Below are 12,574 nucleotides of genomic sequence, written 5' to 3'. Positions count from 1 at the left end.
CAGGACTCTTGCCAGTAGATTTCTGAGAAAGGCTAAGGAAGTGGTACCTTTTTTGAGACTTCAGTGTCTGAAAATATGTTTATGCCACTCTCATTCTTAATAGTTTGGCTGGCCCAGTAAATACTGTTTCGTTTCCGCGCTACCCGAGATCTCTTGGTCACCTTTCCCTTGGTAAATCTCCCACGTCTCGGGTCTCACTTTTCCAAGATAACATCTAGAATGTGCCCTTTGGCTGCTGGGGTTGGGGAGGGAAATATGTAGCCTAAATTCTTCCAATGACACGTACATGGGTAAGACTTCGGTTCCGAAGTCAGCAGTGTGAGAGGCTCCTGGGTGGCTCGGCAGTTACTCAGTCGACCTCTGAGGTCGGCTCGGTTCATGATCTCACGGTTCATGAGATCGAGCCCAGCGTAGGGCTCTGCACTGACAGCCCGGGGCCTGCTTGGGATTCTCTCTCTGCCCTTCCCCACACACTCTCTGTCTCAAAATAAATCAATAAACTTAAAAAAAAAAAAAAAGTAAGAAACATGAGAAAGTGGCTGTTTCCTTTTTTATTTTTTTATTTTGTGGTAGATTATGGAGACGGTGATCTACTATGTGGGGAAGGGATGGCTCGATACAGAGCTGACTCATCATTGCTGCAAGCTGTGGTATCTGGAGAAGTGTGGTAGTGTGGATGTTTTCTCAGGTACAGTCCCCACGATAGTCTTTGGGTGTGAGTCCTGGCAACATGGTGTGCAAGCCTGCATTCTCTTGCTTACCAGAAAAGCCCATAAACAACCCAAGCAATGTAACGTCAATAAACTCCATATCTGCTTACATCAACCGTATAGATTCTGCTGTTTACAATTAAGAATGCTGATTTGGCTGGGTATAGAATTATAGCTTCGAAATCATTTTCCTTCCGAATTTGCAAAGCATCGTTCGATGGTCTCCTGGTTATGTTTCTGTTGAGAAGTCTTAGTTGAGAATCTGTTGAGTTCTTCTGTTGAGAAATGACTTCGTTTTCTCCTCGAAAGCAATGAGGCTATTTTTTTTAATACTGAATACTTTGAAATAGCTATTCAAAATAACATGGCATGGGTTGCATTCATTGGGCTGCCACACACAGTTGTAAATGTTGTGCACTGCACCACTCTGGGGAACACTATTCCCATAACATTCACAGACACAACGTATATGGCCGTCCATGATGACACTGTGGACATCCTGTGGGACCTTACAACCTAGAGGTTGCTATCCTTGAGCTCTGGGAAATCATTGGTATAACCTTTCTTTCTCAACCATTGTCTTCGTTCTATCTCTGGAATACCTATTAGTCAAATATTGGGCTTCGTAGATTAGTTTCCTCATTTTCTTATCGGGTCTCTATTTTTCATTCCATGTCTCCTTGTACCACTTTCTGAGAGATTTCCTCCACTTTATCTTCCAAACTTCTACTGAATATTTAACATCAGCTATGCTATTTTTAATTTACAAGAGTTCTTTTTAAAAATAGCAGCACTCTGTTCTCCAGGATCCAAGATCTTATCTTATTTCTCGGAAGAGATCAATTAGAGATTCACTCACTTTTTTTCTCCTTTTCGATTTTCTCCTGTTCACTGCATCCTTCCCTTTCTCTTTCCTTCTCATCCACTGCTCCTCCGTCAATTATTGGGGTCTCGCGTTTATGTTAGAGGCGATATTAAATGCCCGGCGATCTATGGCATTGGTCTTTCTGAGACGGAAGCTGTTTGGAATATGTGTACAGTGTGGCTTCCCTCTGCGTGCCTGCTTTCCTGAGGATCCCAACTGAGAGTCCTGGAGGTCTTTTCTCCTGATCTAGTCTATTTTCCCCAAAAGAAATCCGCCTCGGGTTGGGTGTGGCAGGCAGGGAGAGGCGAAGCCTGAGCAGCCAGTATTCTCAGATCGGAGTGCAGGCAGTGGCTCCACATCCGCTGTTTTCAGCCCCCACCTGCACCGCCATCAGCAGGGGTAACCAGTGCCTCCAATTCTTTGCTCTTCTGGGATTCCGCAGAGCGCGGCTGCTTCTGGACCTTCCCTGAGTCCGATAAGGTTTTCGGTTCTCTGATCTAAACTATTTGCCACCCCTCTTTCCAGTTTCCACACTTGGTTTGATTAGCGTCATCTCCTTTTCCATTTTCTTTGTCCTTGTAGGATTGTGATTTTTTTTTTCCCCGTCATTTTTCAGGAAGTATTGTGAGAGGGAAAGGTGGCAAATATGTGAAAAATGCCATTTTTAAAAACCTGATATTCCCTCCATACTTTGAAAAACTCAGGTAAGGCGGAAGGCATGTCAGGCACTTACCTCGCCCCTCCCTCACTTGCATGTAGCAGCAATATAGCACCTACTGTGTGCGATTATCCCGAGGGGTCCATGAGGAAAGCAGGTAAAGCACCGAATTTAACTTACGATTGTGAAATCAATGGGACCAAACGCTCCAAGAAGTGTTTTCCTTTATTTCTCTCATCTATTCAGCATATTACTGTGGCTTGCCCAGGACACCTTCTCGCCTAGATGGACAGAGACACATTGACCAACATTCTTCCTTGGTTCTTTGTTCTCTAGACATCACACAGAGCACTATCCTCCTCTTGGGACAATACGTTCCTGCGAGCAAGATAGACAGGCAGCTAGATAATTCGGATACAGATACTTGCATCAGTTATGGCTTTCTTTACATCAGTTACTTATTTATTTATTTATTTATTTATTTATTTTGGACAGAGAGAGCGCATGCACAAGTACGAAGCAGAGGAGGGGCAGAGAGAGACACACAGAACGTGACGCAGTCTCCTGGTTCCGAGCTGTCGGCATAGCGCCTCGTGCGGGGCCTGAACCCACGAACTGGGAGATCGTGACCGGAGCCAAAGTCAGACTCTTAACCAGCGGAGCCACCCAGGCGCCCACACGTCAATTACTTTTGATGAACCCCTCACAAGGCTTTGCTTATAGTACAGCTCTCCTGACTCAGCCGGACAACCGCCCATCTCAACAAGAACGTTCGTGATCATCTCTTGGGATGGGTTATGCTTCCTGCTGGCGGCTCTGACCCATTTATGATGATTCTTATTAACCTTAAGAAAGTGATTAAGAATTACAAGAGGGTAAGCTTCATCCTTACATTTTAAATATGACACTTCTATGGAGCCTCTAATCCACTAAGTACCCACTAATGGTGTGAGTTCTTCCCCCTTCTTTAGGTGTGGTTTAGACGTTTTCTTTTAAAGACTGAGCAAATTAGTAAAGCTAGTAAATTAGTAAAAATTAGTAAAGATCACCTTATTTTAAGCGCAGAAAACTATTCTAAAGGACAACCAGGCAGGAATTATAAATAAAAAAGAACTAGAAAGTAGAGAAAGGGAGAGAAGTAAAACCAGCAATCTCCCGGAGAAGCAAGATCTATGAAAACATAAGAGGGAAAAGTTTTATATATTGTTCTCTCTGAAGAGACCCAGGACGTGTGTTGAAGGCCAGATTTTCAAGATATTTCCGACATCCTAAAAAACAATTAAGAATGGAAGGGAAATAGAAAAATAGCAGCCTTCTTAAAACAAGGAAGGCTTTGCACACGTATATATTTAACCGGTGGCAAACACATTGTGGGAGAGCTGATAAGGAGCCCTCCGTGGCAGCCACCATTAATTCGGTGAAGCAAGTTCATGCATATTTTATTCCCAGATACTGCCTTATTATAATTTTCTTCCTAAAGATATTGTAACCCTAAACCATTCCTGTCAAAAAAAGATTTGGAAAAGATTGCTATTTTTCTGCCAAAACCCATTTACCCTTCCTCTTGGGAACAGTCTGGATGGTATTTGCCAGTTAGATAAGGCCATATGACGAAATTCGGGCCAACAGACAAGAGCAGAAGCGAAGGGTGTTACCTTCGCTGTTTCTCTGAGCTACGATCCAGACACGGTGGTGGCCCAGCGTGGATGTTGCACATCGTGACCGTGTCCTGGGGAATGTGTCCTCTACGGAGCACAGCCGGCCTGGACTGCTCCCTTTGGAACAGTTAAGCGAAAGAGAAACAAATTTCTCTCTGTTACAGGCTTCGCTTAACTATCTTAACTATTAAAATCACACTGTCTATTTCTGTAGGTTCCTGTCGCTTTCTAAACTAGTCTAGCCATCTCTCTGCAAATTGCCTCAATTCTGAGCAGTACTGACTTCTGCCAACAGCCACCATCAACAATATGGGAAGGTAATGAAAAATCTGTCCGTGAAAACTACTTTATATTGAAAAGTGTTGGGGCGCCTGGGTGGCTCAGTCAGTTGAGGGTCTGACCCTTGACTTCCGCTCGGGTGGTGGTCTCGTGGCTCCTGTGTTCCAGCCCTAGGCTGACAGTGCAGAACCTGCTCGGGATTCCCTCTCTTTCTCCCCCTCTCTCCTCCTCCCCTGCTCATGCTCTCTCTCTCAAAATAAATAAATAAACTTTTAAAAAAAAAAAAGTGTAACATACGTCTTAAATCGCTCTTCTAATTCCGTCCTAAAGCCCTGTAGGATAAGTCGTGTTTGAGGTTTCTGCTTCAGACATCTACTGTTTATTGAGATAGGAGTATTGTTTAGAGGTAAAGTTAAAAAAAAAATGTAATTGTTAACGCCCCTCCCCACCCCCAGGTCTGGCACTTTCGGGCAAGATGACCAAGGCGGTGAAGCGACGGCTGAGAATTTCTTCACGGTGTTCTTCCGCTTCTTCCGTCCTATTCTATCATCAGTACGGTTCAAATTTCACCGTAAGAGACAAAAGGTGTGAATGTTTCCTGTTTGTCATTAGAACCGAAAGCTTTATTTGAGTTTATTTTACAAATTGGCTGCACAGGCTTTACATGACCCATTGGTTTAAATTTCCTTCACAATTACCTACTTTGCACACCGCCCTTTTGCACTGTGATAGGCTACGAAATACAACCACACAGTCCGCGGTTAAAATTATTGAGAGAACTTCTAATCTAAGTGGAACATTTGTTCTCAATCATCACTTCGAGCGTACATCACTGAGGCTACCTCTCTACCTACTCTCAATCTACTTGACGTCGATATTTGCTAAAAATTCCGGTTCAAAATATAAAATTCTTGGGGTGGGGGGAGGTTTTCTCTAACTGCTGTCGAATATAAAACGCACAAATCCCATTGGGAGTTTTTCCAATTGTCGTTGCCTGAGTTCTATTCAGGTTAATTGCAGAGTGCCTATGCAACCATTCTAATCAATATAAGGGAAAAATCCTTCAAAGAAAAGGGAAGGCCAGGATGAGGAAGACTCACTTATTTACCCAGTGTAGACATAATGCACGCTCATTAAAGGAGTATTAGGGAGAGGCCGTTCCAAAGACAATAGTCATATTTGTACTAGACCTATCTATGTGTACTGTACTTTGGAGTCTTTAATACAGAACTGAAATTTGAATTACTTCATAATCAGCACAACGTGGTGAACTGGAACACTAAATACAAAAAGCAAAAGGAAGACAATGACAGGTACACAAAAAGGATTACATGTGGCAGAGAGGAAGCAAAGTATCAACCAGGCAATGACAAATCAATTGCAGCTTTGAGGACTAAGATAGTTAGCCTCAAGTTGTCTTGTTTTGTTTTGTTTGAATATGGCACTACATACATTCCGGGGTCCCTTAATCAGAAAATTCAGCATTTCCAGGATACTACCCACAGCATGCACAAAAGAAGACGGGCGTGCCTGGGTGGCTCAGTCTGTTGAACATCCGACTCTTGATTTTGGCTCAGGTCATGATCCCAGGGTTGTGAGATTGAGCCCCGCATTGGGCTCCAGTTAAACATGGAGCCTGCTAGGGGCACCTGGGTGGCTCAGTCGGTTGAGCGTCCGACTTCGGCTCAGGTCATGATCTCGCGGTTCGTGAGTTGGAGCCCCGCGTCGGGCTCTGTGCTGATGGCTCAGAGCCTGGAGCCTGCTTCCGATTCTGTGTCTCCCTCTCTCTCTCTACCCCTCCCCCGTTCATGCTCTGTCTCTCTCTGTCCCAAAAATAAATAAACGTTAAAAAAAATTAAAAAAAAAAAAACATGGAGCCTGCTTAAGATTCTCTCTCCCTCAGGGCGCCTGGGTAGCTGGTAGATTAAGCGTCCAACTCTTGGTTTCAGCTCAGGTCATGATCTCACGGTTCACGGGCTCAAGCCCCGCGTTGGACTCTGCACTGACAATGCAGAGCCCGCTTAGGATTCTTTCTCTCCCTTTCTCTCTCTGCCCCTCCCCTCTCTCTGTCTCTAAGATTCTCTCCCCCACCTCCCCTTCTGTCCCTCTCCCCCTCCCCCCACTCTCTCTCTCTCTCTCTCTCTCTCTAAAAAAAACAAATAAAAAGAAGACAAAAATATAAGCAAAAAAACCTCTCTCGTTGCCCCAAAACTAAAGCTGAGCACATTACTCATAACAGAACATCCTAGTCTCAGATTAGAAACCCATTTCCTATTATCCTAGAGTCAATTCTGATAAGCCTGCTTATTGGGTGTCTTTAATTCAACATAGGAAATCAGGATGGGGAACCGGGTTTGAGGGAGGAGACAGGAAAGTATAAACCACAAAGACAAAAGTGCGAGCACTCTGAGATCCTTTAAAGTACAAGGGGACTTGTCCGACCTCCAGCAGCCTGCCGTGGCTTCACGTCCACATACCCATGCCACCATGAAAGCACTCAGCCATTCAAGGAAGATCAAACTACGTTATTATTTCACAAAGGCAAATTAGTGCACCACAGATTGCTTCTTAAAAGAATTTTATCGAAAGCAGTTTTGTTTTCAATTCTAGACCTTAATAGACCGCTCCATTAGAAAATTCACTTGTGAAAACCAGGCTAGATAGGATTTTACTACTAGTAATCTGATGACAGTGAACTCTCTCTCTCTCTGACCTCTACTCATAGAATAGTCACTGACCTAATTTACAGTGGGAGGAAATACACCGATTCTTTTCCCCCAATAGATCTGCTTGCCCAGGCCCCGTTGACCAATGGTGTAAGGCTGAGGCCGGTGCTATTGAACACAACAATCCTAAAACATGCCTGAAATCTGTCCAACGTTTCCTTCCGAACCAGGCTATAGAAAGAAAACAGAACAGAACTAGGAAATGGCACAGACTGGACTCGAGATGCGTGCAACCCCGAAAGCAAGTCAGAGCAAGGCCCCTGGGCTGAGGCAACACTTTCAAAATCACTTCAGATGAATGGAAGTTCTATTTTTAAATAATTTTCCTTAGTTTAGCTCTCAAGATGTTTGCAAGATGACACAGAGATCACATCAAATTCTGATCTTTGGGTTTCAAACTCTACTTTTTCCATTAGAGAATTAAAGACTTCACTGCCTTTTTGTAAGTGACAAGCTCAGAATTACTCTGTCACTGGTAATGCCCCGTAATTGTAGAATCCAATCATTTTTACTTAATTTCCCATCCACCAAATATTGTCCCAAGCTCACGCTTTCCTTCAATCCACTCTTTCAACAAATACTTACTGAGCATTTACTCTGCTAGTTACTAGGTTTGAGCGCAGAGACTCAACAGGGAACATAATATACAGTCCGTGCCTAGTGCACTTAGTACATTTAGGGAATGAAATGGAATTCAATGCCATCTAGTTTCTCGGTGCCTCTTTGAGATGGTTATAGACACTCCAAAGAGTAATAAGGTCTAGGCTTGTGATTTCATGTAACAATCGTTGAGCGTGACCATGACAGATCTGATACAGACACTTGAATGTCTCCGGTCTGTTTACCTGCATGTTAAATTATCAGAGGTCCAAAGGTTTAAAACCTATTTTTATTCTCTAATACTTTTCCTCCATATGGGCACGCTGAATACCAAGCTAACTTTCAGAGTTCAACTTTCTCACCTTTTAGGGAAAGAGGGAAAACACATAAAATAAATTTTAAAAAGTAGTGAGATTAGCTCAAGATCTTCTTCTTTAATACAAAAATTACGGAGAAAACATGGCAACATAAAGACTGTTTACCCAAGCTGAGGCTAACCAACTTTGATGTTCAAGGAACCCTAAGGCATTTCCTTTTCTTAGAGAATATCTGAAGGAATATGAACCAATCTGGCTGCTGAGAGTAAATTACATCCACCACATTTCCACCGCTTCAACTGCTCGACACAGCACTGCTACTAAATATATAAACTTGGGATGACAGCAGAGAATAAATACTGAGTGTAAGGGAGTTACAACACGACACTTCTTCAAAAAAACAAAAACAAAAACAAAAACAAACCCGAGCCAAAGAAAGACAATGGGAAAGACACAGACAGATCTTGTAGGCGAGACCGCTAAAAAAATGTGCTGCCGTGCAATACAATCTTAGGATTCATTCATTTTTTTTTAAACACACACCTTTGAGAATCTCAATCGAGGAGGTGGGACTCTAATTCAAAAATGAAACCGAACCCAGAAAAAATCGGTTTCTTCCGAACAGTCATGGGCTTCTAGAACGCTTTTTAGGAAATTATACCTAATTAGCCTATTCATATGTGTAAGTTTTAAGCATATCCAAATTTTATACATGTCTACGTAAAGGGGAGAAGAGGAAAGAGCCATATTTAGCTAGGTAATTCAAATAATTTTTTTCCCCAAGTTAATCAGCGACGCCATGAGGCAAACCTTATCTTGCCTAAAAAAGCAGAGATGCGTGATTAGTTAACGTTTAAAAAAGTTCACTAGTTAACATTTAAAGGAAATTGTCCTGCTAACCCATGGCATTCTTCCAAAAATGTGGTTAAGCAATGAACTCAAGCTCAAATGTGCCTAGACACGTGACACATGAACAGATGCCATTATCAACTGTAAAGTAAAACATCCAAACCAGCTGTTTTCATTCTACAATAAACAATATACCCTGATTATATATATACACAGGTGTGCTTGTAAACTAAATCCGATTCACACGTTTTAAACTTAATAGATTCCCGTGGTCTCCAGATGCCAGACTGGATAAAAATTAGGGCACTGCTTTGGTTACTCTTTGAAACATTTGAATCTGTGCTGAGAATAAGTGAAAGGCAAAACCCTGATACTTAGACACTGTGCTGGCTAACCCAATACCTGCACTTCCCTGTTTAGTAGCCATCCTCTATAGTTTGCCAGGAATTGTAATTAGAAATAATGAGAGCAATGTCCTGAGTTACTCCACCTTTAAATTATATTTCTCAAAGACTTATCCTGTGAAATGACTAATGATTATCCTACCCTGTTCACGTGAGAACTTAAGAAACCTCCCTGAGAATTCCGTGACAGCTTTACATACGGAAAAAAGCCATACACGTGTAAGAAAAAGCTCCCGCAAGTGTCACTTCTGAAATTCAAAAACGGCCTTGGCCAAAAAGACATCGCAAAAGTAAAATTCCACATTTTATTCATTCATTCCATCAGCTGAGAATCGCTCTATTGTACAAATACAGCATTGTACAAAAAAATCACAAAATGTTACAAAATAAAAAAGTACAAACTGCAGTACTTAATAAATAGGACTGAAAGTAGTTAAAGTGGAAATAAGATAGATTTCAGGTTGGGAACATTGTTTGACCCAGCAAACCATACAAGATCTGTTTACAGACATTTTTATTTGTACATAATACAGGGCAATCCTATTTTGCCTTTTTAGAGAATTTAAAAGGAATAAAATATTAAGACGGTATTCTCCTGCTGTAAAACAACCGCCACGGTTGACTCAAGGCATTTATGCTGTTAGTTTTTCAAATCTCTTAGTTGAATCCGAGAAGCTATACAAAGCAGGAGGCTTATCTTGCCACAGAGTTAAAAGGCTTCTATAACAAAATGACACATATAAATAAAAACGGTTCAGAGCACCAAACTACTCTAAATGCCAACCAAAGTACAAGAAGAGTTGTCACTGTCCCATCAGCAAACATCAGACTTTCATTCAAGTAAGCTGGTACTATCCCTTAAAGAAAACTCCCACAACCTTCCCTTAAGTCTTTCTCTTTAAAAGGTTTACCATTTCTAGAAAAATAATGATTTCCAAAACAACAAATCTGGTTTTCATCAAAATGGAATGGGCCAATCAGTCTGGTAACACGAATGCATCGATACCCACTCGAAATAATTATCTAAGAATCGTAAAATTCAAAGTCAACAACATAAAATAACTACTAAGTCACAAAACTCTGTTCAAAGTAAGAAACTTCATGTAAAGCGCTTCTCTGGATTTATGCTGGAAAGCCGTCAAAATGGAACACACGTCATAGGTGAAGGTACACCAATTTTTAAAAATGTTGTGCAAAAATACATTTGTGTAGAAAACAGATGACCAGGAATGAACAAATTTACACCGTGAGAAACTAGCTTGCAAATTAAGTAGTGCCAACTTTATACAGCAAATTATAAATAGCAGTAGGACAGTAGGATCACCGAAAGCCATCATGAAACATCATTTAGGTGCCCAGCAACCTTCAGCTCTGAGGAGAAGACATTCAAAAAAATGATTAAGGCATTACACCTACAGTAAATCTACTAGGAAGTTTAAAAGTGCTATTACCCTGATTAGAGTTCATAATTCTCCCGACACAAATCACGTATGCAATTCTCCCAGGGTGTGGGTTTTCAGCCACTTCAAGAGCATGCATTTTGTTCAATATACATTTTGGACAGGGATATGGCCATGGATTTGGCAAGTTCCTCATCGCGTTTTCTCTGCACTTGAGTCTGTTTGCACCAACTGTCATACTCTGGGTTAGGATAGGAGTGATCGAACACCGCATCGTAATGTCCATTACTGAGCCAACTGAGCCAAATACTAGGCCTTAGGGAATCCTCTGGGCCCAAATAGTGAATCATGGTAGACACCGTGGGGCTCTCCAACCTCCCTCCAGTAGTTAAATGTATATTCACATTCAGCATCTGCCCCATGGCCAGCAGCTCCGGGTACCCGGCCCACGCCCCGTCTTGAGCAGCAGCGATGATGAACTCCCCCACGTCGCCCTCAATCAGGGGGCTGAAGTGGTCAAGATGATCGGCGATGTAATGCACCGTCTGTTCCCTCAGCTCTCGGTGCAGGCTCTGGTCCCCGTACACCGTCTTGCTGACCGCCCGGTAGAGGCAGTTGCCGTCGGGAATGATGTGGAAGCGGTACTTATTCCTCTGTCGCAGGTACTTGTCCTGCCTCTCCACCTCCGCCAGGTACAGGGCCAGTTTCTCGTCTCTGGGATCCGACCTGGAGACGATCACCGCCTCGGCCCCGCCGCTCTGGGCGGCCTCGCCGCCCCGCGCCGGGGGCGCCTCGGCCTCCGGGTCGGGCCGCCGTGCCTCGTCCGCGGCGGGAGGGTCGCTGCGGTCGCCCGCCCTCTCCCAGCCCCGGAGGCTCCTGTCCGCCGGGTGCTCCTCGCCCCACGGGCCGGGGCTGGGCTCCGGGCTCCCCGGGGGCGGCGCGGGGCCTCGGTGCTTGGCGGCGGCCAGGGCCTGGCGGTGCTCGCTCAGTCGGAAGTTTCTGTCTGGGCCCTCGCGGGCGGCGTCCAGGCCCGCGGGCTCGGGGCAGTCGGGCCTCAGCAGCTCCTCCAGCAGCCAGGCCGAGGAGCCCCGGCGCGGCGGCACCGGGGCGGCGGGCGCCGGGGCCAGCAGGAGGCAGCGGCCGCGTTGGGCGGCGGGCGCCGCGGCGCCGGGCTCGGGCCCGTGCAGCAGGAGCCGGTCGGCGCCCAGGGCCCGCACCGTGATCTGCGCCGTGGACGTGTAGTGCGGCGGCAGCGGCGGCTTGCAGGACCCGCCGGGCGGGCCGGCGGCGGCCGCGGCGGGGGCGGCGGCCCCGGACACCATCTCGAAGCAGGAGGAGAAGGCGGGCATCTTGGCGGCGGGGGCGGCGGCGGCTTCTCGGGGCTCGGCGGCCGCGGCAGGCTGGCACTCACCGGTCTCGGGCTCTGGCTCGCCGCTGGCGGGGCCCGGGGGCTGCAGCGAGACCTTGAAGGGGGCGGCGGCGGCGGCGGCGGCGGCGGCGGCGGCGGCGGGAGGAGCGGGCGCTGCGGCCGTGGGACCCGGTCCCCCGGCTGGGTAGTGGGTGCAGACGCTGCTGTAGAGCTGCATGTCCCTGCCCGCCGCTCGGGCCCCTTATAGGCGCGGCGAGCCCCTGTGAGGGGGACACACCCTCCGGGCCCGGGGGAGGGGGCCGGCCCGGCGCGATGACCCAGTGCCCCTAGAATAGAAATGACCGAAGGGCCACCGGCCGCCGGCGCGTCAAGAGCCGCAAATAGCGCCCGGGTCCCCGCCAAATTCCTGCTGCGCCACAACGCGCGGTGGGGGCGGGGAGGGGACGCGCGCTCGACCCCGGCCGGCGCGCTCGGCCCGCAGACCCGGGGCGCCGCGCCCGCCTGCCGCTGCTCCGGCCCGCGGCGGCCGCTGGGGACTGTCGGAGGAAGCCGCCCGCCCCGCTGGAGCGCGTCCCGACAGCGAGGAGCAGTGCAGGGCCCGCGGAGGGGCCGGGAGGCGGGGCCGCGGTTGTTTACCTCAGGCCGCGCGGCCGCGTCACGTGGGCCCGTTGGAATGCGCGGCTCGTCGCGGCGCCCCATTCAACAGCGCGGGCTCGCCCCGCCCCCCCGGCCCGCGCCC

At 46.6% G+C, this 12,574-nt stretch overlaps 1 protein-coding gene across 1 annotated transcript; it reads right to left on the bottom strand.

Annotated features, from left to right (window-relative positions):
• Window positions 1–551: 551 nt before the first annotated feature.
• Window positions 552–12,132, bottom strand: OTUD1 (OTU deubiquitinase 1). The gene is made up of 2 exons (XM_049624699.1): window positions 10,518–12,132; window positions 552–2,611 (listed from the first exon to the last, which is right to left on the bottom strand). The coding sequence occupies exon 1, from the start codon at window positions 12,050–12,052 to the stop codon at window positions 10,592–10,594; it is 1,461 nt and encodes a 486-aa protein (XP_049480656.1). The 5' UTR covers window positions 12,053–12,132; the 3' UTR covers window positions 552–2,611; window positions 10,518–10,591.
• Between the last annotated feature and the right edge of the window lie 442 nt (window positions 12,133–12,574).

The sequence above is a fragment of the Panthera uncia genome, chromosome B4 (assembly GCF_023721935.1).
Source record: "Panthera uncia isolate 11264 chromosome B4, Puncia_PCG_1.0, whole genome shotgun sequence".
In the NCBI taxonomy this organism is placed as follows: Eukaryota; Metazoa; Chordata; class Mammalia; order Carnivora; family Felidae; genus Panthera; species Panthera uncia.
The sequence above is the reverse complement of the archived record's forward strand: the minus strand, read 5'-3'. Positions and strand labels throughout refer to the sequence as shown.